This window comes from Onychostoma macrolepis, chromosome 11 (assembly GCF_012432095.1).
Source record: "Onychostoma macrolepis isolate SWU-2019 chromosome 11, ASM1243209v1, whole genome shotgun sequence".
NCBI classification, from domain to species: domain Eukaryota; kingdom Metazoa; phylum Chordata; class Actinopteri; order Cypriniformes; family Cyprinidae; genus Onychostoma; species Onychostoma macrolepis.
The window spans coordinates 4,018,260-4,041,511 of NC_081165.1; the positions used below are offsets into that span (position 1 = coordinate 4,018,260).

At 37.4% G+C, this 23,252-nt stretch overlaps 2 protein-coding genes and 1 pseudogene across 2 annotated transcripts; 1 reads left to right on the top strand and 2 right to left on the bottom strand.

Annotated features, from left to right (window-relative positions):
- Positions 1–11,186, bottom strand: prph (peripherin). Its single transcript, XM_058791402.1, has 9 exons — positions 10,593–11,186; positions 5,118–5,178; positions 4,058–4,153; positions 3,119–3,286; positions 2,903–3,028; positions 2,315–2,535; positions 2,169–2,218; positions 698–771; positions 1–516 (listed from the first exon to the last, which is right to left on the bottom strand). The coding sequence occupies exons 1-9, from the start codon at positions 11,084–11,086 to the stop codon at positions 436–438; spliced, it is 1,371 nt and encodes a 456-aa protein (XP_058647385.1). The 5' UTR covers positions 11,087–11,186; the 3' UTR covers positions 1–435.
- Positions 11,187–14,199: 3,013 nt separating this feature from the next.
- Positions 14,200–16,706, bottom strand: LOC131548964 (tubulin alpha-1A chain-like; annotated as a pseudogene).
- A 708-nt stretch (positions 16,707–17,414) lies between these two features.
- LOC131548963 (tubulin alpha-1B chain-like) lies at positions 17,415–21,463 on the top strand. Its single transcript, XM_058790596.1, has 4 exons — positions 17,415–17,560; positions 19,606–19,828; positions 19,918–20,066; positions 20,175–21,463. Exons 1-4 carry the CDS (start codon positions 17,558–17,560, stop codon positions 21,153–21,155), a joined length of 1,356 nt encoding a protein of 451 aa, XP_058646579.1. The 5' UTR covers positions 17,415–17,557; the 3' UTR covers positions 21,156–21,463.
- Positions 21,464–23,252: the final 1,789 nt, after the last annotated feature.

Genomic DNA, 23,252 nt, shown 5'->3' on the forward strand with positions numbered 1-23,252 from the left:
CCTAATGAGTTAATGGAGCTGTTGGTCCCCAGGAGCAGATTAAAAACCCTCTGATTTGTGGCAAAACTCAAACACTTAATTATGGACAAGAAGCCAAATTCTGATTCCGTTCACTTTTATTTGAAGATTATATTGACGTGAACTTCTGAAATATTGTTTTTGTTGTCTGTAAGTGATTTTTTTTGTTGGGCATCTTGTTAATGACTTTATTTAGGTCTGCATACATGATTTATTAGTTAAGGCATTGTCATGTTATGCTCATATATAGTAATAGCACCGTATTATACACAATACTGAGTCACATATTTGCTGATTATTCACTACACTACAAGCATCATCGTAAACAGGATGTGTGCCTAAATTTGACCATTACAGTCCCTTTAAAACTGCAACACACAATTGATAACTCATCAAGCATTAATTTATCTGCACGCTCTAATCTTTGTCAGATTCTCCTTGACCATGGGAATCTTTTTTCTCATCTCTGCTCTTCTCCTTTGTAGATTCTTTCACCACCTGAGCAATTAAAAAAAAGAATCAATCAGATACAGTATATGCAACATGCAGTAAGTTACAAATATACATTTAAAAAAAAAAATCTAACAAGATATAATGTTAAACACTAAGAATACTGTGCATAGTGTTTTTTCACTGGCCAATTTATTGTTTCAGTAAGACCGGAATCAAAGTGTCTCACCTCTCCATCACGAATCTCCACAGTCTTGATTACGACTTTCTTTCCAGCTCCAGTATCAGAAAAGTGACCATAATCTGTTCAAAGACATCACACAGCAGATAATATGATGCAAAGGTTGAATAAAACAACTCATGACTTAGTAGTACACAGAATTAAAAAATGTTACAGGTGAATAATCACATTGTTTTGTAAAAGGAAAGTAGACGGAAACAATTGTTTACTCCTTGTATCTGTCCATTGTTGTCATTAATATCATGAGCAACTACAGTAGCAATCAAAGTTAACTCAGTTTCTTTGGAACAGATTCAGTTTCAGCAAAAGGAAATTTGACCATTTACACAAAGGAATAGTGCATCCAACGTACAACTCCAGCGTAATGAATCATGTCTTCCAAAGTAATCTCACCGGTTTTAGGTGAGAACTACTGTTGATTACGTTTTAAATTATTTTTTAATTAGCTCTTGTTTATTTGATGTCACATACATTGAAATATGTGACCCTGGAGCACAAAATCAGTCTTAAGTCGCTGGGGTATATTTGTAGCAATAGCCAAAAATACTTTGTATGGGTTAAAATTATTGTTTTTTCTTTTATGCCAAAAATCATTAGAATATTAAGTAAAGATCATGTTCCACGAATATATTTTGTAAATTTCTTACCATAAATGTATCAAAACTTAATTTTTGATTAGTAATATGCATTGCTAAGAACTTAATTTGGACAAATTTAAAGGCGATTTTCTCAATATTTAGATTCCTCAGATTCCAGATTTTCAAATATTTGTGTATCGGCCAAATAATGTCCAATCCTAACAAACCATGCATCAGTGGACCGATTATTTCTTCAGCTTTCAAATGATGATGATTGACACGAGACTGGTTTTGTCGTCCAGGGTGACATATGATAATATTGGATTATTCTGACATGACAAAAATACAAACAAGGAAGAAATTAATTCTTATTCCATTGCTGCTATAAAGTCATTCATGCTGCAAAATAATATATAATGGCAAGGCAGCTCAGTTGTAAATTTTGGATATTCTATTTTTAAATTTTTTTAAACTAAAAACAGTAGTACTGTCTGTGTGGAAAGAGCAGTACATGTGTCTTTTACTTGGGTCTTTCACAGATATAGATATAGATATTAAGGTTATTCCAATCAGGTTGTTGATTTTCATTAACAAACATCAAAATGCAAATGGCATTGTATGAGCAAAGTTAATATTTAAAAGCATTAATACCGAAAAGTTTGCTTGGCTGGTCTGTGTGCGCAATTCTACAACCCTCTTTTTAATTTTGAGTGAACTGTTCCTTTAAAACCTTCAGCTATTCCATCACTAACCCTGGCCCTAAAAAAAAACGAAATTGTTATTTTTATTTTAAGGGTTAAAGAAGAAGAAGAAACACTTTCATTTGCAACAAATTATTCTTTGGGATATGTGTATTCATTTATATGTTATGATAGACTCACCACCACTGTGTCCACCCATTGAAGGCATTTTCATGATAGGAATCACAATTCTGAAAAGTGCAGTTTGAAGGTCATCAGTTACCAGAGTAAAACAAATACTTTACACGCAGAAACTTGTTAAAGTGGCTCAATGCCATCACTCTTACCGGTTTTCCTCTCCCTCCAGAAGCTTCCTGTAGGTGGCAATCTCAATATCTAGGGCCATCTTAACGTTGAGCAGATCCTGGTATTCCCGCAAGTGGCGTGACATCTCCTCCTTCAGGTGCCGTATCTCGTCTTCCAGACGGGACACAGCATCTTGATAGTTTCCGGTCTCTGCTGTAAACTGCTCTTCCATTTCTCTCATCTGCCTCAGCAGAGCCTCGTTCTACCATCACAAACACACAATCGTTTAGCTATCTAAACAAGGGAATATCATACATTTATATTGTTTTACATAAAGCAGCCTATAATGACTACAGAAATACACACACATTTGACACAACTAAACAGTTTAGGTTTCAAATATAGCATAAGTACACTCTAAAAAATGCTGGGTTAAATACAACCCATTGTAAACATTTAACCCAACTGTTGGTTGAAAACAACCCAATCGCTGGGTTTGTTCATATTTTACCCAGTGCTGGGTTGTATTTAACCCAGCATCAATTTCTGTTTATATATATATATATATACACACAAAGCTTTAGGCAGCTTGAAAAGAAGATGCATAAATATTTTATATATGTATGTACAGTGCTCTTGAGGGCATCGATATCGCAGTTCTGGGCTTGGATTTGCCTCCTCAGGTCATTGTTCTCTTGTTTAGACTGTCTCATGGCCTCAGCATTGCGCTTAGCCGAATCGGTCAGGTCAGCAAACTAACAGAGAAAACACAGAGATGATCAGTAAGTTTTACAGTATTTTATCAGTAACACACTCACACTGTGGCTCCTCATGATGGCACTCACCTTGGACTTGTACCACTCCTCAGATTCCTGCATGTTTTTGGTGGCGATGCTCTCATACTGAGCTCTAATGTCTCGAAGTGCTCCTGTCAGATCAGGCCGGCTGGACGTCTCCATCACCTCCATCTTCATCTGCTGACTCTGAGCACTCACCTGTACATCCTGAATTTCCTACACATCGAAAATACACAATTATTTGGAATGCGTGCGTGTTTTTGTTTTTTGTTGAAAACAGCATACAGATAATGAGGTTAAAAGGGCAGGGTTGAAATGGAAAGGTTAACAACAACAAAAATTTTGTAAGGATAAAGCTTTCTCATTAAATCCTTGCAAGATTTTATGTCAAATATTTATTTTCATAAAAGCCATTTTAAATGTATTCCTCTTATTTCTTAAACACAGTACAGATCAGAAACTGAACATGCCCACTGTAATCAACTGACAAATTTTTTTTGAGAAAATTTGTAAATTTTGTTTCTTCTGTTAAACATGAAAGAAGATATTTTGACAGTGTATGGGAAAAAATACTACGGAAGTCATTGGGGACCAGAAGTTGCTTGGTCGCCCACATTCTTCAAAATATCTTCTTTTGTCTTTAGCAGATGAACAAAGCTCATAGATTTCAAACGACTTGTAAGTACTACCCTATATTGAGTCCTATCTATCCTATCCTACACTATTGAGTATAGTTGACTTGTAGTTGTGTTTACTGATGGCCTAAAGCCTGTTAAATACTTTCCCCCCACAAATACTAGCTTCTTTGAGGTAATACACCAACATGTATTTTAGATGCTATCCTTATAAACGTACATGTTCATCGTAACAATTCAGCTATTGAGCAGTTCAAAATGGTTTCTACACCATGTATTTTCAGCATAGACAGGAATTAGAGTTTCACATTCACCGAATTCATTATTTCTTAATTAAATATTGGTGTCTCACCTCATCATGCATCTTCTTGAGGAACTCAATCTCATCCATCAGAGACTCAATCTTTCTCTCCAGTTCCAGACGAGCAAGTGTAGCATCATCCACATCCTTCAAGTACAAACACATTCAGATTATTACTTTTTTTTTTTTTTTTACATACTTAAAAAATTTAAACATTGCATTTTTGTGTAAGATCTTTAGCTGACTAAGTAATAATAAGGGTGAAAATAATGTAAGAAGAAGAAAAAAATAGAGATTTTAAAAGATTTACATGTATTTCAATTCACTTTGAAAATTTGTGAAAGTAAGGATGGTAGTCAATCCCAAAATGAGCACATTCATCGTTTTTAGTGAAGAGCGCCCTCTGGGGAACTCGGAAATCAACTCCATAATGATATGCCAAATGATTGATCACAGAATTTTTTTATTTGACTGATATATATTTTTTAAGAATCAAGAAAATTTGGCTTGAATGGATTCTTAGGAAACAGAATCGGAGTGGAATCCAGAATAAAAGACACGGAGCTATGCTCTGTCTTCACTCAAACATTGATACTGGAGTCTTAATTCTTTAAATCCTTGAATCTTTATATAAAGAACAAAAGAAGAAGAAAAATGGCTACCAATGTCCTCTTTATTTTGCTTTCAAAACTCAGTTCATTTTGGGTATGTAATTTTCGGCGTGTTAAGGGGTTAAAATGCAAGCTTAATGGACTTGAATGTGGAATCTGATTTGATCAATTTATCATCTTTAATTATTGAAGATACTGTAGGTGAGAATTAGAAACCCTTGTTTTTAATGACCGTTCGGTGAACTGCATTCAGCTATTGTTTGTGCTCACACTTGTGCATAGAGTGCTGTAGAACCCAGAAACAATTAGCTTTTTAGCACTTTGTCCTTAACTCAGTTTTTTTTTTTTAAATTAAGCACAAGTTAAACACAAAGACCTTGAGACTGTGACAGGCAAGTAGACTTCTTATTGTTACTGTATGACAAAAATAATGAACCTCAGAGACAGCATTATGAAAATATGCAATATGTTGTAAAATACTTTCCATATTATCACATTACCTTACGAAAGAGAGTCAAATTATTCTCAGCTTCCTGTCTTTTCTGCATCTCCTCATTTAACCTGCACATAAGAGAAAATAAAAATCCACTTCAATAAAAAAAACAAGGTTTAATACCTTTTCCCAGAGTAACAGAAAATTGAATTATACATTAGTGTGCTGTTAGAATCATGTAATCCATCTTTTATTTGATACTGGGACGAGTGAGAGAGGGCCTTTAAAGACTGTATGTCTGAAGCGAAGGTTGTTATAAAATCTTATCTGGCAGAGAGTCAGAGGAGCGATTAGCTGATTTGCTTAAAAGCATCTGAGATTACATTAGTACCAGTTGGGTGAAATGTTCTTATTGTAAATTTAATAATCTATTCAAAGCATAAGCCAAACATGTAGAGTGAGTCCTACAGTACTTCTGCTTTGTCCGTATCATAATAAAGAAAAAAGACTAAATCCAGACTAAAGCAGAAATAGATATGTTTTCATACGTTAACAATATCAATGTATGATCATTCTTAAGGTTCAGCTAAAAACAGGCATCAAAAACATGGAGTTATCATCTTATTCTATTCTATTTTATCTATAGCACACTTGTACACAATTTATTTTATTTTTCAATTTATTTATGTGTATTTTATTCATATCTTATTTTTTATTATCTGTGTCTTGTTGTTGTTGTCTCTGAGTACTGAAGCTTGTGACACAGAATTAACCTTCTGGACATAATTACAGTGATTCATTAAAACATAGGCCTATACTGTTGATGAAACAATGAGTAAAAAAATAACACTGCAGAATATGAACAATGCACATATTATAGTTTATAAGAAGAAAAATCTAGAAAGTATATGATTGTTTAATATTCTATTCATAGTCAGTAATGTGGATGATTGCACTGCTTTAAGATGCGTAAGCTAAAGCTGAACATTTTAATACAATAGTATAGGCCTACTTATTAATGTTATATAGGAGTTTAGATTTTTAAGGACAGTGCTCACATTTTTTTCCAAATCAAATACTGATAGGCTAAATGTTTAAATTAATATATAAAAAGATTTGTCAACTAAAATTAGAACCAATCAATATTGACTAAAATAACTAATGTTGCTGGGCAATGATGCCAGGTGAGACACAGGGCCCATGACCTATCTAAAGTCTCCAGATAGAAATTTGTTGCCCATTCTCAATGGGAAAGTGCCCAAGCAACATCACTCAGCAAAAAGTTGCGTCATGTATCATCACCTTCTTTGCCACCCAGCCACACACCTTGCCCTCCAGAACCGGAAGAGGATCCTATGCAAGTGGACTCCTCTCAAAATCTTTCAAAGTAGACTCTGTTTGTTTGTAGCTGGCAGACTGTCCTTTGAGACCTCCTTGTCTTCCGGAAAGTTCCATCTGTTCCACCATGCTCAGTAGTGGGCAAACCACTTGTAAAGTGAATCATAACTCACAACATTTAACCATCAGTTTACTCCTACCCTGACACCATCTCAGTCCTGGTTCTGGAGGGCCGACATCGTCCTGGGGTGTCCTTGGCTGCAACCTTGTCTTTGTGACCCCCAATGTCCACTATGAATATATAGTCGTATATACTGTCTGTATTCCAGGGATTTATGAATGAGGTGTTTTGAGAGTTTTTTCCTCTTATGTCACATCCATACATTGAATCAATAAATTAAGTTCAAATAGTAAGTCGCCATAGGGCTGTTACCAATAAAATCAGTATCAAAAAAATCCATCTTTGCACTGTAGAAGTAGCAGAAACTGCATCTGAAGTGACACCCACACTTTAATGCAGCTCAGAGGCATTGAATAGACACTGCAACAGCATAAATAAAGTTATGAGATTACTGTTTTAAATGTAACATTTTGAGTATATAAATATGAAATGATTTAAATATCTATCCATCTATCTAAAAAAATCATTAAATCATTTCATATTTATACAGTAGCTACTCAATGTTACATTTAAAACATTAATATCAAATATATATATACAAACCCGATTCCAAAAAAGTTGGGACACTGTACAAATTGTGAATAAAAACAGAATGCAATGATGTGGAAGTTTCAAATTTCAATATTTTATTCAGAATACAACATAGATGACATATCAAATGTTTAAACTGAGAAAATGTATCATTTTAAGGGAAAAATAAGTAGATTTTAAATTTCATGGCATCAACACATCTCAAAAAAGTTGGGACAAGGCCATGTTTACCACTGTGTGGCATCCCCTCTTCTTTTTATAACAGTCTGCAAACGTCTGGGGACTGAGGAGACAAGTTGCTCAAGTTTAGGAATAGGAATGTTGTCCCATTCTTGTCTAACACAGGCTTCTAGTTGCTCAACTGTCTTAGGTCTTCTTTGTCGCATCTTCCTCTTTATGATGCGCCAAATGTTTTCTATGGGTGAAAGATCTGGACTGCAGGCTGGCCATTTCAGTACCCGGATCCTTCTACGCAGCCATGATGTTGTAATTGATGCAGTATGTGGTCTGGCATTGTCATGTTGGAAAATGCAAGGTCTTCCCTGAAAGAGACAACATCTCGATGGGAGCATATGTTGTTCTAGAACTTGGATATACCTTTCAACATTGATGGTGCCTTTCCAGATGTGTAAGCTGCCCATGCCACACGCACTCATGCAACCCCATACCATCAGAGATGCAGGCTTCTGAACTGAGCGCTGATAACAACTTGGGTTGTCCTTGTCCTCTTTAGTCCGGATGACATGGCGTCCCAGTTTTCCAAAAAGAACTTCAAATTTTGATTCGTCTGACCACAGAACAGTTTTCCACTTTGCCACAGTCCATTTTAAATGAGTCTTGGCCCAGAGATAACGCCTGCGCTTCTGGATCATGTTTAGATATGGCTTCTTTTTTGACCTATAGAGTTTTAGCCGGCAACGGCAAATGGCACGGTGGATTGTTTTCACCGACAATGTTTTCTGGAAGTATTCCTGAGCCCATGTTGTGATTTCCATTACAGTAGCATTCCTGTATGTGATGCAGTGCCGTCTAAGGGCTCGAAGATCACGGGCATCCAGTATGGTTTTCCGGTCTTGACCCTTACGCACAGAGATTGTTCCAGATTCTCTGAATCTTTGGATGATATTATGCACTGTAGATGATGATAACTTCAAACTCTTTGCAATTTTTCTCTGAGAAACTCCTTTCTGATATTGCTCCACTATTTTTCGCCGCAGCATTGGGGGAATTGGTGATCCTCTTCCCATCTTGACTTCTGAGAGACACTGCCACTCTGAGAGGCTCTTTTTATACCCAATCATGTTGCCAATTGACCTAATAAGTTGCAAATTGGTCCTCCAGCTGTTCCTTATATGTACATTTAACTTTTCCGGCCTCTTATTGCTACCTGTCCCAACTTTTTTGGAATGTGTAGCTTTTATGAAATCCAAAATGAGTCAATATTTGGCATGACATTTCAAAATGTCTCACTTTCAACATTTGATATGTTATCTATATTCTATTGTGAATAAAATATAAGTTTATGAGATTTGTAAATTATTGCATTCCTTTTTTATTCACAATTTGTACAGTGTCCCAACTTTTTTGGAATCGGGTTTGTATATAGGCCTATATATATATATATGAAAGTCACTGAATCAATTCAGCCTATTTACTTGAAATGTTTTTATTCATGTGACCGAGTTAGTAAGGATGGTGTGTCGTTTACATTCAGAAAAAAAAGTGTGTTACTCAGAGACGCGCATCTGTTCTGTTGTGGCTGTTGGAGCAACTCCTCCCACCTTACATATGCCTAAACCTACCCATCTCCACCCCTGCCCTGATCCCTAAACCCACCCCATCTCCACCCCCTAGATGTGGATCCAACCACGCCCCTGGATTTTGTGGACTGCAGCGAGCCCTACTTGCAGAACTGCGCGATATAAACTTGCAGTTACTAGAAGAAAAGGCAAAAAGTCTCAATTACCTTTTATCCTAAATTATCCTTTATTCCGTGGCAGAAACACAATTTTTTTTTTTTACATTTTTTATCATTACGTCTATTAGTAGAATTTTACACCCAATTAACGCCTCAGTTAATTTCCCATTTTCGTGTACCCCTCCCCGGGACCTGCTTATACCCTCTGTATGGGGTATGTTTACCCCCGTTTGGGAATCACTGATCTATCATATAATTTGTCTATTAATGTCTATGATTTATAAATTAATGTTTTAAGGGAACGTTGCCCTATAAAAATAAATGCTTTACACACACTGTTTGATCTCATATTTTGAAATAGCTAGCCTAGTCGTTTTACTTTCTCTTCTAGTCGGAGAAAACGCCCCTGCTTGGAAACGGTTTTATTTCAGCCCTGAGGCGCAGCTCTGTCTGTCAGCGAGACGCACGCAGACCCGCCCTCCTTAGTTGCTGCAGATTTGCGCATGCACCGATTTCGTGTAGGGTGTGAAATGGGCGTAAAGCAGAATTTTAATAAAGTTCCAGGAGTGTCGGTTAAAGTCGTTTAATGAGTAGCCTACTTTCAAAGTACACGCACAGTAGACTGATGTCTTTCATCATAAAGACTGAATAGGCCTACATTAGGCTGTGTGTGTAAATATGGAGCATTAGTTGTAAATGCTTCATCCATTAGACACAGCCTAACAGCGTTAGACATGATGATGATGATGATGATGATGGGAGGGTCCCTGCTGCAGTGTCTTTGTCTCTGTTAATTTCATTCGCTGCCAGCCACGCCCATATAACATGAACATCATTATGCAGACATAGCCTACTGTTATTTGTAAAGATCAAATCTTAATGCAATGCTCTTTTCTTTTGTCCTCTGTATCAAAATAAACATATTTTCTCCATCCTGAACAAACTTAAAATAGCGTAGGCTATATTCAGTTCAGTTCTATATCCATATTGCCAGTGTAACCAAATGAATGAAAAAAAAAAAAGAATATTGTAATTATGACAATTAAACAAAAGCTTAATCTTTCAGAATCATGAGATACAACATGTATTGTTATGCCTATAACATCATTAGAAATGGGGTCCAAAGACATTTCTAACTTTGGCACATTTAACTTAGTGTAAAACCATTAGAATTTTCACTTTTAACAGTAAAAAATTATCTCGTTATTTACTCACCCTTGTGTTTATACTCCAAACCTGCATGACTGTCTTTTCTCAGCAGTGCACACTTTTGAAGAATTTTTAAACTTTTTTTGTCAATGCAATAAAAGTCAATGTCCACGCATAGATATAATTACAAAGAACAAAGGTTTGGAATGACATGAAGATAAGTAAATGAGGAACATGTTATTTTTGGGTGAACAATCCACTAATACACTGGCCTGTGTCAAACATTTTAAAGGTCAGAAAATTTCTAAAAAAGTAAACAGTGCATATAATCTAAAAGTGAAAGTTTTTCTCTCTTCTCTATATATTTAAAGGATTTGTTATCTGTAATCTCTCCCATACAAGTATGCACTGGTCAGCACACGCACCTCTGCTTGAGCAGGGCCACATCTTCGGCCAGGTTGTCTCTCTCCACTTGCATCTGGTCTCGGTCTTTGCCCATCAGATCCAGCTGTCTGCGCATCTCTCTCATCTCCTGCTGGCACAGCTCATTGATGCGGCCCGATGACCCTTGCTGCTGGTCCTTATACTGACCCAGCTCTAGAACCAGCTTTGAGTTCTGCTGCTCTAAATACCGGACCTTCTCTATGAAGCTGGCAAAGCGGTCATTGAGTTCCTGTAGTTCTCTTTTCTCATTGCTGCGTGTGGCAAGGAACTCCTGGTTGACGGCCTCGGCCAGTGAGAAGTCCACTTTATCATAAGAGAGACGGGGGGCCGGAGCACTGGAGCGGCTCCTGAAGTCCACAGAGCGAGTGGGAACAGAGGAGGAGATGTAGCGGCCCCCTATGCGACTGGACACAGGGCTATAGACAGGCGTCCCGAAAGTGCGGTGATAAGAGGTACGAAATGTAGAGTGACTCATGGTTTACTTCTAATTGTTGTTTAAACCTTTTATTTAAAGATATGCCTAGTTGTATCTTCCTCTTCGTCTGGTCTTTTTGTCTCTAGTAGTTTTGACCAAAGCTGAGTCACAACAGGATGTGAGACTGTGGCTTTTATACATGAAGCTGGTCAGTTGATCTAAGCTCCACCCAGCCCAGCCCATTCCTAGTCTCCAGAGCCCCTGATCTCATCTTCCTTTATGTATCTATCATTCATCCATCCCTAAAGTCTCTCCCTCCCAAGCCCAACCTGGGCACTACTCTGACACTTTCAAATTTGATATGTGAATTCTTGCTACAAAACACTGATCATCAACAGCTTTGTGTGCAATTATTTGATTTATAATATTAACGGGACTGAATGAAGCATTGTAAATATGACCATTTATGGTGGAAGTTAAATTAAATGCAAAAGAACTAAAATGAATCTCCTAAACATCCACTGATCCCAGGACTTGCCATAACATCCAGACTTACCACTGGGCTAGACTGGGCCCAAATTGGGCTGAAGTGCAGGACAGAAAAACAGACTATAATAAAGAATAAATGAACCTAACCGGTCATAAAAAATGTTTAAGAAAGACTGGTTTGAAATGTTGCTCTTTGTTATTTTCTGGTGCTTTAAATATTATTTGTGCAAACATCTATCTTTTTGAATAACTCAATCATTAATAAATAGTTCAGTGACTCATTAAGACAGTGACTTGTATCATATTTAATAGGGGTGTAACGATACATGTATTCGTACTGAACCGCCAACAGTACGGACATCTCGGTTCGGTGCATGAGGCCTTACAACGAATACAGGCAATTCACCCTCAATCCAGAAGGGGGCGCCCGCAGTACTGCAACGCTGTTTGATAACCGCCAGCAGAAGAACAGTGAATGCCATGATGAGTTGCACACTTGAAAACAAAGCCCCCTAGACACTAGACAGTGACACAAAGGAGTATACTTTAAAGGCTTACGCACTCAACTGTTTGCAAAATGGAGCTTTGTGCTTGTGTATCCTACCTCTCTTATTCGGCACAAATCCAAATATTCCATAATATTTCCATATTTGCGATGTATCTGAATGCAAAACTATTATTTATTATGTAAATTATAGGCTTTGTACTTCAGTCGCGTTCCAATGGTGACACAGAGGCGGGCGCGCTAATGTTTGTTTCGCTGTATTTTATTTTGATAAAGTACCAACTGTGCTGTCAAGTTAGCAATGCTGGAACTGATGTGTTTTGTTTGTGTGTGTGTGTGTGTGCGCGTCGGAAACTTCAACTGTTTCCTTATACCAGCAGAATCAACTTATAACACTCATTTATTGTCTTATTAATAATGCATCACTGTAAAAGGTCTACTTTTATTTGTGTACACTCACAATGAAAACAAAACATTGTGCTTTTGTAAAATAAAGAAAACAAACAGGATGATGCTTTCTGCCATCTGAGTTTTCTTTCTGTGAACAAATTTAGCGTGTCACAAAAATGAAATGAAACTCAGCATATAGGCTATGTTACATGCCGCACTGTTTTTTCCCCTTCTTTATCTGTAAACTAAATCAAATATATTTCAAGTATTTATTCCTTGTATGTATATATGTACTACAGATTATATATATATATATAATAAAACATTATAATTTAATATAATATTTAGTATTTTCACATCTAGATGGAAAAAATTGTAATTTGTACAACTGTCTGTTGAAAATAAATGAAAAGAAACCTAGCATAGTAGATTTGTTATTTTTTTTCTTGTTGTACCGAAATCGCATCGAACCTTGACCCCCGAACCGAGGTACATACATCTGTGTACCATTACACCCCCAATATTTAAGTATATGATTTAATTTTATGTATATATACCATGAATTAGCTATTTGTGCCCTTAAGGTGATACATTTTAGGAGTAAATAAGGTACAAAGATGGCCCTTTGAGTGTAGTGCCCTAGTAGTGACAAACTGTTGTATCTCTAAATATACATTTTTGTTCCGAGTGCATTATTCTAATTCATTAAATTTGAGAATTTGACATGTGAGATAACATTTTATAATGCTTGTTAATCAAAATGTTTTCTACAAAAAATTTAGAATATGAATAATTATTTTGCACATACGAAGCACATACGGTGCTACAATAATTTATGTACTATGTAGCTTCCATTTTTTTCCTTTGCTCAGTGAATAGTCATCATCACTGAAACAGTAGTCTAAAGTCAAGCATGAAATATTTTCTAAAGAAATACTTGGCATCCATAAAATAAAATCCATAAAAAGGATTCTGTATATATAACAATTATGATAATTGATTCGTAGGCAATTAGTCTTGCCAAAAAGATGGGAATTTTTAAATATCTCTTTTATTGTCTCTACATAGTTTTAATAATTGTCACTACTTGATACATTTAATTGGAGTTTCAAAGTAAAATCTGTGAGACACTTTAAGTTAACTTTAAGTTAATTATGTGAAGATTAGGAATGTTTATGATATTCTAATATTTCAAATGTAACAGAATGTCAGATTTGTCTGTGATGTGCTTTTACATCAGTACCACATAAATCAATCAATCAATACACATACTTGCACTTTACTAAAAAGATTTATTTTTATTTATTTATTTTTTTTTATGAAAAAGCAAAACATTTCAAACTATCCCTTCTAGTCATTATAATACCTTGAGTAGCATAAATATACCTAAAATTACAAATCATTTCCAATTCATTCATTAGTATTAATAATAGTTATATAAAGTTTTAGGAGACTTCACACAATTAGCATATTTTTGGCGAAAAATGTGCTTTTAAAAAGATTTTTAAAAACTTCTGCATTATTTGATTTGGAAACGGAAACGTGTCATTCACAAAAGCTTGACATGCAGACTTTCCCAAATGTTACTCTTGTCATTAGTTAAAACCAAGTGAAAAACAGGAGGACGTTTTGAAAGTAAGTTTTTGTACACAGTAAATCAAACTGTTTTATTTCCAAAGATAAAGGAAAAACTGATTTCTCATGACCCCTAAAAATGTAAAACGAAAGGTGAGTTTATTGTTGATGTCCCCTTAAATTTATTCAAAAAGGGATCAAAAGCACATGAATGTTCATTTTAAGGTTTTTATTGAGTTCTTAAAACCAAAACATACACACAGAACAACCACAATTAGCTTTCGTTGTAATATTTGTCAGCAAATTACACACATTCAAGCTAACACCAAGTAGGTAGACCATTATGTCAGTTGCCATTTTTTAAGCTTGTGAAATTATTGGGTCTAAAGCCTACCTGCAATTCATTTTCATTCTCTAGAAGGCATGACAATGAAGGAAATCTAATACTCCTCTCCCTCCTCTTCTCCTTCTCCCTCGACTGAATCTACACCCACCTCCTCATAATCTTTCTCCAGGGCTGCCATGTCTTCTCTAGCCTCAGAGAACTCTCCCTCCTCCATACCCTCACCTACGTACCAGTGCACAAAGGCACGCTTAGCGTACATCAGGTCGAACTTATGATCAAGCCTGGCCCAAGCCTCTGCAATAGCAGTGGTGTTGCTTAGCATGCACACAGCTCGCTGCACCTTAGCCAAATCACCTCCAGGTACAACGGTAGGGGGCTGGTAGTTGATACCGACCTTGAAACCAGTTGGACACCAGTCCACAAACTGGATGGAGCGCTTGGTCTTTATGGTGGCGATAGCAGCATTTACATCTTTAGGTACAACATCACCACGGTACAACAGACAGCAAGCCATGTACTTGCCGTGACGTGGGTCACATTTGACCATCTGATTAGACGGCTCAAAGCAAGCATTCGTGATCTCGGCCACTGAGAGCTGCTCATGGTAAGCTTTCTCAGCAGAGATCACAGGAGCATAAGTTGCTAAAGGAAAGTGGATACGTGGATACGGCACCAAGTTGGTCTGAAACTCAGTTAAGTCAACATTCAGGGCGCCGTCAAACCGTAGGGAGGCAGTGATGGAGGACACAATCTGACCTATCAACCTGTTAAGGTTGGTGTAAGTGGGACGCTCGATATCAAGGTTTCTACGGCAGATGTCATAGATGGCTTCATTGTCGACCATGAAAGCACAGTCTGAGTGCTCTAGGGTGGTGTGGGTGGTAAGAATGGAGTTGTAGGGCTCCACCACAGCAGTGGACACCTGTGGAGCTGGGTAGATGGAGAACTCAAGCTTGGACTTCTTTCCATAATCAACAGAAAGGCGCTCCATCAGTAAAGAGGTGAAACCAGAACCAGTTCCTCCTCCAAAGCTGTGAAACACCAAGAAGCCCTGAAGTCCAGTGCACTGGTCAGCCTGTGAAGAAAGGGAATGGAGAGAAACGGTTATCAAGTCTATCCTTAATTAAACCGTAAACAAATGTTGAATGAAAACAGGCTGACTGCGATTACAAGGATGCCTTACCAGTTTGCGAATCCTGTCAAGAACCAGATCAATGATCTCTTTGCCAATAGTGTAATGGCCACGGCGTAGTTGTTAGCAGCATCCTCCTTTCCGGTGATCAGCTGCTCAGGGTGGAAAAGCTGACGGTAAGTTCCGCTGCGAACCTCATCTGAACCACAAAAAAAGAGTGTGGAGAGATTGAGAGCTGTGAAGCTCGTGAACTAACCATAAGAGACTGATAATCAGGCAATTACTAACCAATCACAGTGGGCTCCAGATCTACAAACACTGCCCTGGGAACATGCTTGCCAGCTCCTGTCTCACTGAAAAAAGTGTTGAAGGAGTCATCCCCTCCACCGATAGTCTTATCACTGGGCATCTGTCCATCCGGCTGAATCCCATGCTCAAGACAGTAAAGTTCCCAGCAGGCGTTGCCAATCTGGACACCGGCTTGACCCACATGAATAGAAATACACTCACGCTGTTGTGGAAAAGGAAAGGAAATGACTCTGTCATAAACATTTATCCTGAAATTAATGCTTTCTTATTTATCCTGAATTAGAATAATTACCAGTAATGAGACACAATGAAGCTTTATAAAATGTAATTTTATAATGATCGCCTATATTTGAATACACAACACATTTAATTCGAATTAATATTCATTTATCAACAAAACGTTGTTGGCAAAACTTTCTAAGCTGTATAATGAAACTCATAACTGTATATAAAAAAAAATAATATCAGCACATTTTCAGATACGTAATTATCCAGATAAGCTGGGCAACAATGGCATGCAATGTGCAAATGTCCGTTATATTTCAAGAACTGCAAAATCAGTTTTTTGAAAAATGTATATAACTTAGCTTTTTAGCTGTAGCTGTAGTTTTTCAGGCTCTCAAGCCAGAAATGTTGTCTTATGAATAATAGACAGCTCATCATGCTTCTCTGACTCCTCTTCTAACAATAGATTACAAGAACTGTGCAAACCCCTCTGATTAAAGCGCAAAACAGCGGAATAAGATGAACATTATAAGGCAGAAAATGAACAGAGAAATTAAAGTATTCACTTACCATTTTGTGGTTTTTCCCAGCTGCTGCAGACGCTGATATGTGCTGATCTCACTGCAGAGAAGATGGAGATGTCGCTACGACAGAGCAAGCTGCAGGAGGGAGTGGCTCAGCTCATGAACAACCAAATACATCTTCTGAAAACACTCCAAACTAAATACAGTTTTATTTCACGCCAGTCTTACTGAGTGAGGTTAAATCATTTCCACAATTTGTGGAAAAAAAGATTTTATGGTTGCAATAAATTTGTTAAATGCAAAGTGGCATTCGTGCAATTGTATTAGACCGAATCAAACCTCTAGCCTAAAAATCATTTAAAATGATATTTGAACATTATGCCATTCGTGTTGGTTTTGACCGTAAATTTCAATAAACCCACTGAACACAGTTGGGAATAATTTATATCATAGATACACATAAATAACAATAGACGCGTTTTAGATGCCTCATCATTCTGATCCATGCAAACATAATGTGTTTTAAACAATATTTCTAGGGCATAATAAGGGGACCAAGCTGAACGCAGCATCAGGGCCACCGCCCGTCTGCTGCAGCAGATGACGTCACAATGCTGCAGACTACCAAGAAGCTGTTCAACAAGCACCGTTTGTAGGATGTAAAATCAATCTTTCTGGTTTTGAAAGAGAACTTGAACTGACAGACTCAGCTATAGCGGTTTTATTTCATTTTTAAAGTGTAGCCTACATAAAATGAGCTGGGACTTCTATGAAGCAGCCTAATAATTATTTCAAATTATCCCCAGAGGTTATTCATAAATCAAAGTTTCTGAATGAAACAAGTGTTGTGATGCAATGAAATGAGTAGTCTATGTTCAGATTCATGAAGTAGGTCACATATCCTGACGCTTTGTCGCGCTATAAAAGCGCTTGGACTCGAGGATTGCGCGCAGTTACTACATCGACTCTTCGCCGTCGACAACAGTAACGCAGTACAGCAAAATATTGTTTCCAGATCCTTCCAAAGTATACGAAAATGGTGAGTAGCTGTAGCTGTAGCATTACATTTTAGGCTTTAGTATTTTAAAGAAAGCATATGCTAAATCTTGTGTAGATTATAATTATTGGATAGATGAGGCAGGTTACAGAGGGTAGTCTGCGGATCTACACCTGTGCCATCGCTTAAATAAACGACATCTGCACGATATATTCCTGCTGAATATTCTGGTGAATACGGTTAACTCTCTGCTATTTTGTATCGGAATGTGTGACCACTTTTCGTCTGTTAGATGCTGATGAACTGTTTTTCAGTACATGTTTTCTCTGTGATTTTCAGTTTTCAATCTAGGTATTCAGTTGGCGCGACCTAATCGTTAAGATGTTCACAGAGAGATAATTTTACGAAATAAATTTTACGTCGAAGCGAAGATGATTATTTAAACACGGCGATAGGCCACAGTATTATACAATATATAACAGGCTACACATTTGTGGTCAAACAGGCTGCGTTATAAACATATTAGACCTTTTGTCGGTCAAATCCATTGCATTAAGTAACAGAGATTTTAATTCACCAGGACATGTATTTATTTATGTTTGGACTAAAGACGTTTGGTTTTGTTTAGAACTATGCTTGAATCGTTTATTGTATTGTGAAATTTAAACAAAGGCATAGCAGTGCATGCACACTGCAGCATATGCAGACAGTCATAATCTCATTAAATGCACTACTCTGAATAAATAATCTACTCTGACAAGCTAAACCCGGGAAACATATGTTGTAGCCTACTTCTGAGTGTAACAGTGCTTTAACACATTCAGTTATTCCCATCAGCAAAGAAATGATTATGTATAAACCCAGAATAAAAATACAGTTCTCTGCCTTGAATTTATATTGTAGACTGTAGATTGAAACATAGTGCTGCAATTTGGTAAAATGGCTTGTAGTTCTTTAAGTAAACCCATGTTGCCAGGTAAGAAATAGGGGTGGAGCTTGAGGTTTTAAAATAAGAGAGGATGAGGAAGGTGGTTGCTCTTGCCTATATATAGGCTCTATAGCAAATGAATAAATCATATAAATGAAAAACTTCAAATAATGAATAAAACACAAATATAACAAATACATTAAATTATAAATTAAAATGCTCCATCGGGACAAGACCACGGGAATCAGATGAGCCCTTTACACAATCTGACATGGCTGTGGTTGGAACTGAACTGCGGGTTTCGTCTGGTCAGAGGAGAACTGACCCCCGACTGAGCCTGGTTTCTCCCAAGGTTTTTTTTTTCTCCATTCTGTCACAGAGGGAGTTTTGGTTTCTTGCCGCTGTCGCCTCTGGCTTGCTCAGTTGGGGACACTTAATTTCAATTTGGACTATTTAACCTAAACTGAGCTAGACAATGACATCTCTGAATTCAATAATGAAATGCCTTTCACTGAAAATTGAGTGTTTAATCTTATCATTATATATTACTGACACTCTTTCCTCCAATTTGATACTGTTAAGTGCTTTGACACAATCTGTACTGTTAAAAGCGCTATATAAATAAAGGTGACTTGACTTGATTTGCCTCTTTGGATATATTCAGTTTTATACCTAATAGTACCATAATGGCATGTTATTATATCAAATGTATTGCAACACCCAGTTCACATTTGCAAAGTATGTACATTTCTATCTTATAGTAACGTAGTTAATCAAAATGATATAAGGCTGCAACTATTATATAATAAAACTGTTGCTTTTCTTTACAGCAGCGTGAGTGTATTTCCATTCATGTGGGGCAAGCTATTTTATATCGTCTGGCATTTCACATTGCATGCCATTGTTGCCTAGCTTGGAAAATTACACAACTGAAAATGGTGTTGGGGTATTTTTATACAGCACAACTTAAAATGTTTACCTAATAACATGTTTTGTTAGAAAATGAATATGAATTTGAATTGAATGATTGTGTAATCAAATATTTCATTATAAAATTGTCTCATTACTGGTAATTATTCTAATTCAGGATAAATAAGAAAGCATTAATTTCAGGATAAATGTTTATGACAGAGTCATTTCCTTTCCTTTTCCACAACAGCGTGAGTGTATTTCTATTCATGTGGGTCAAGCCGGTGTCCAGATTGGCAACGCCTGCTGGGAACTTTACTGTCTTGAGCATGGGATTCAGCCGGATGGACAGATGCCCAGTGATAAGACTATCGGTGGAGGGGATGACTCCTTCAACACTTTTTTCAGTGAGACAGGAGCTGGCAAGCATGTTCCCAGGGCAGTGTTTGTAGATCTGGAGCCCACTGTGATTGGTTAGTAATTGCCTGATTATCAGTCTCTTATGGTTAGTTCACGAGCTTCACAGCTCTCAATCTCTCCACACTCTTTTTTTGTGGTTCAGATGAGGTTCGCAGCGGAACTTACCGTCAGCTTTTCCACCCTGAGCAGCTGATCACCGGAAAGGAGGATGCTGCTAACAACTACGCTCGTGGCCATTACACTATTGGCAAAGAGATCATTGATCTGGTTCTTGACAGGATTCGCAAACTGGTAAGGCATCCTTGTAATCGCAGTCAGCCTGTTTTCATTCAACATTTGTTTACGGTTTAATTAAGGATAGACTTGATAACCGTTTCTCTCCATTCCCTTTCTTCACAGGCTGACCAGTGCACTGGACTTCAGGGCTTCTTGGTGTTTCACAGCTTTGGAGGAGGAACTGGTTCTGGTTTCACCTCTTTACTGATGGAGCGCCTTTCTGTTGATTATGGAAAGAAGTCCAAGCTTGAGTTCTCCATCTACCCAGCTCCACAGGTGTCCACTGCTGTGGTGGAGCCCTACAACTCCATTCTTACCACCCACACCACCCTAGAGCACTCAGACTGTGCTTTCATGGTCGACAATGAAGCCATCTATGACATCTGCCGTAGAAACCTTGATATCGAGCGTCCCACTTACACCAACCTTAACAGGCTGATCAGTCAGATTGTGTCCTCCATCACTGCCTCCCTACGGTTTGACGGCGCCCTGAATGTTGACTTAACTGAGTTTCAGACCAACTTGGTGCCGTATCCACGTATCCACTTTCCTTTAGCAACTTATGCTCCTGTGATCTCTGCTGAGAAAGCTTACCATGAGCAGCTCTCAGTGGCCGAGATCACGAATGCTTGCTTTGAGCCGTCTAATCAGATGGTCAAATGTGACCCACGTCACGGCAAGTACATGGCTTGCTGTCTGTTGTACCGTGGTGATGTTGTACCTAAAGATGTAAATGCTGCTATCGCCACCATAAAGACCAAGCGCTCCATCCAGTTTGTGGACTGGTGTCCAACTGGTTTCAAGGTCGGTATCAACTACCAGCCCCCTACCGTTGTACCTGGAGGTGATTTGGCTAAGGTGCAGCGAGCTGTGTGCATGCTAAGCAACACCACTGCTATTGCAGAGGCTTGGGCCAGGCTTGATCATAAGTTCGACCTGATGTACGCTAAGCGTGCCTTTGTGCACTGGTACGTAGGTGAGGGTATGGAGGAGGGAGAGTTCTCTGAGGCTAGAGAAGACATGGCAGCCCTGGAGAAAGATTATGAGGAGGTGGGTGTAGATTCAGTCGAGGGAGAAGGAGAAGAGGAGGGAGAGGAGTATTAAGATAATTTTTTCTTCTCCAGGTCAGTTACATCTTTGCGTTATTAATCAGTTTTAGTGAGAAATGTAAATGAAATGAGGCTTTAAAGGTGACAAGTGACATGTCAAGTGAGTATTCAGTTTGTCTATTGCGATGTAAAGAATATGTGTAGTAAACATTTGTTCTTTAGATCATGTCAATCACATATTTAATGCTGGAGTCAACTGAGATTGAGTTATGTTTTGTGATTCCTCCAATTAGTGTGTGTAGATCAAATAAAATCATGCACTGACCTTACTGTTGTCTGCAATAAATTGATCATTTCAAGACACGAGTTGCGTATGCTTTCAATAATGCCCTACTAAAAACATCCACTTTATACATACACACACACACACACACAATATAGACATCTTCATTGACATGAATGAATGTCTATTTTCTTTTTCCCCTAATGACATTTTAAACATTTAAACATTTAACATGAAGCATAGGCCTACCATATTCTAAAATTAATATCACAAAAGAATAAGACAAAATTTATTTAACACATTTGAGTATTTACTTCTAAGTAGTGATCGACAAATTATCAATTAGATTCACATTACAAATTGTATTAAGGATTGCATTTAAAACATAATACTCCTACATCAACACCTACTGAACATTAAAATAGTAACGTTCAAACGTTATTTTACTTAAGTATAAAAAAAAGTGGGACTGTAAAAATATCATTTTAATATAGGAAAATTATATTTGTCATGATATGGCACTGTAGTACTCCGAATTTTAGTCCAGTATACCTATTTTCCAATAACATGGTACTGAAGCCAGTGCAATGTGGTTCTGCATTCGTTTCTATTTTAACCACACCAAACAGCCTCTATAGCCACTTTATTTTTCCTTTCATCATACACACTGCTAAAAATGCTTTTTTTGTCTTGTTTCCAGTCCAAATATCTAATAATTCTTAAATCAAATAATTTTTTTTTGTTCAAGAAATTTTTTTATCAAAGTCAAAATAATCTTGTTTTCGGTTTGAAATAAGATGATTTTGCTTACCCCATTGGCAGATTATTTTGCTTGTTTTAAGGAAAAACTTAATTTTTACTTTTTGTTTTTTCTGAATAATTTTTACTTGTCTAGAAAATGCTTCTTGATTTAAGAATTTTTAGATATTTGGACTAGAAACAAGACAAAAACTCTAGGAAAGCATTTTTTTCAGTGCTCCATTCAAGGATACACACCTTTATATGATTAAAAGACGTTTGAGCGACAACTATGGTCTACAATCAACAAGGACTGTTGTTAAGATGTTACATGCACTTAGTCAGGGCGAATAAACCACTGTAATCTTCATTTCAGCACTCTAATGTTTGAAGCTGACGGGCTAAACGCGAGGTGTTTCTCCGTCTTGAAACAGGCTGTAACAGACGGACACTTAGCTATGGCTTAGCGCTGCCTCCACTTGAGCTGAGTGATAGTAATATTACTGTACATTAAACAGTATGCTTTACTTGTAGGTCGAACATTTCTCAAATCGACTTCATGTCAGAGTAATAGCTTACCAATATGTGAGACAAATGTTAAGGTCGAGACTGAGGAGCATTTTGCAAAGGGTAGAAACTAATGTAGCCATAACGTAACTTACAATCTTCATAGCTATTGCAACAGCAGCCTCACGCAAAAAAACAAACAAACAAAACAGCAGCCTCAGGTCATGTTCACACTTGGCGTCTTTTTTGACTAGAAAAAGTTGACAAGAGCGCTATTTTAGTAAAATAAAAAGCTAGCAGCGTTTTGGTTACAAATAGCAGCTGAGGGCGTCTTTTGTTGCTATAACAACAGCTGCAACTTTATACTGGAACACAAATGCATTACATCCTGCTCTACAGCGAACTTAATTTAGCTAGCTACAAACAGGCTAATCTAACCACCAACATAGCCCAATTACTTCACAAATAAGTTGCTTGCTCTTAGCTTGTTCCTTCACATTATACATAGCCTCTGGAAATATGAGGCTTGTTTGAGATGCGCCTCGCCTCGCCTGAAATGTAGGTGAGAGCAGGAGCTGCAGTGAGGGCAGGAGTGAAATAAGCGCAGTCAAGATGGACAGTTCT

Excerpts from the sequence above, each read along its gene's own strand:
- prph (XM_058791402.1), bottom strand. The coding sequence starts at position 11,086 with ATGAGTCACTCTACATTTCGTACCTCTTATCACCGCACTTTCGGGACG. Across the intron at positions 3,287-4,057 it reads TCAAGAAGATGCATGATGAG|GAAATTCAGGATGTACAGGT; the intron begins GTGAGACACCAA and ends TTCGATGTGTAG. Across the intron at positions 772-2,168 it reads AATGGGTGGACACAGTGGTG|ATTATGGTCACTTTTCTGAT; the intron begins GTGAGTCTATCA and ends GTCTTTGAACAG.
- LOC131548963 (XM_058790596.1), top strand. Across the intron at positions 19,829-19,917 it reads TCTGGAGCCCACTGTGATTG|ATGAGGTTCGCAGCGGAACT; the intron begins GTTAGTAATTGC and ends TTTGTGGTTCAG. Across the intron at positions 20,067-20,174 it reads TTGACAGGATTCGCAAACTG|GCTGACCAGTGCACTGGACT; the intron begins GTAAGGCATCCT and ends CTTTCTTCACAG.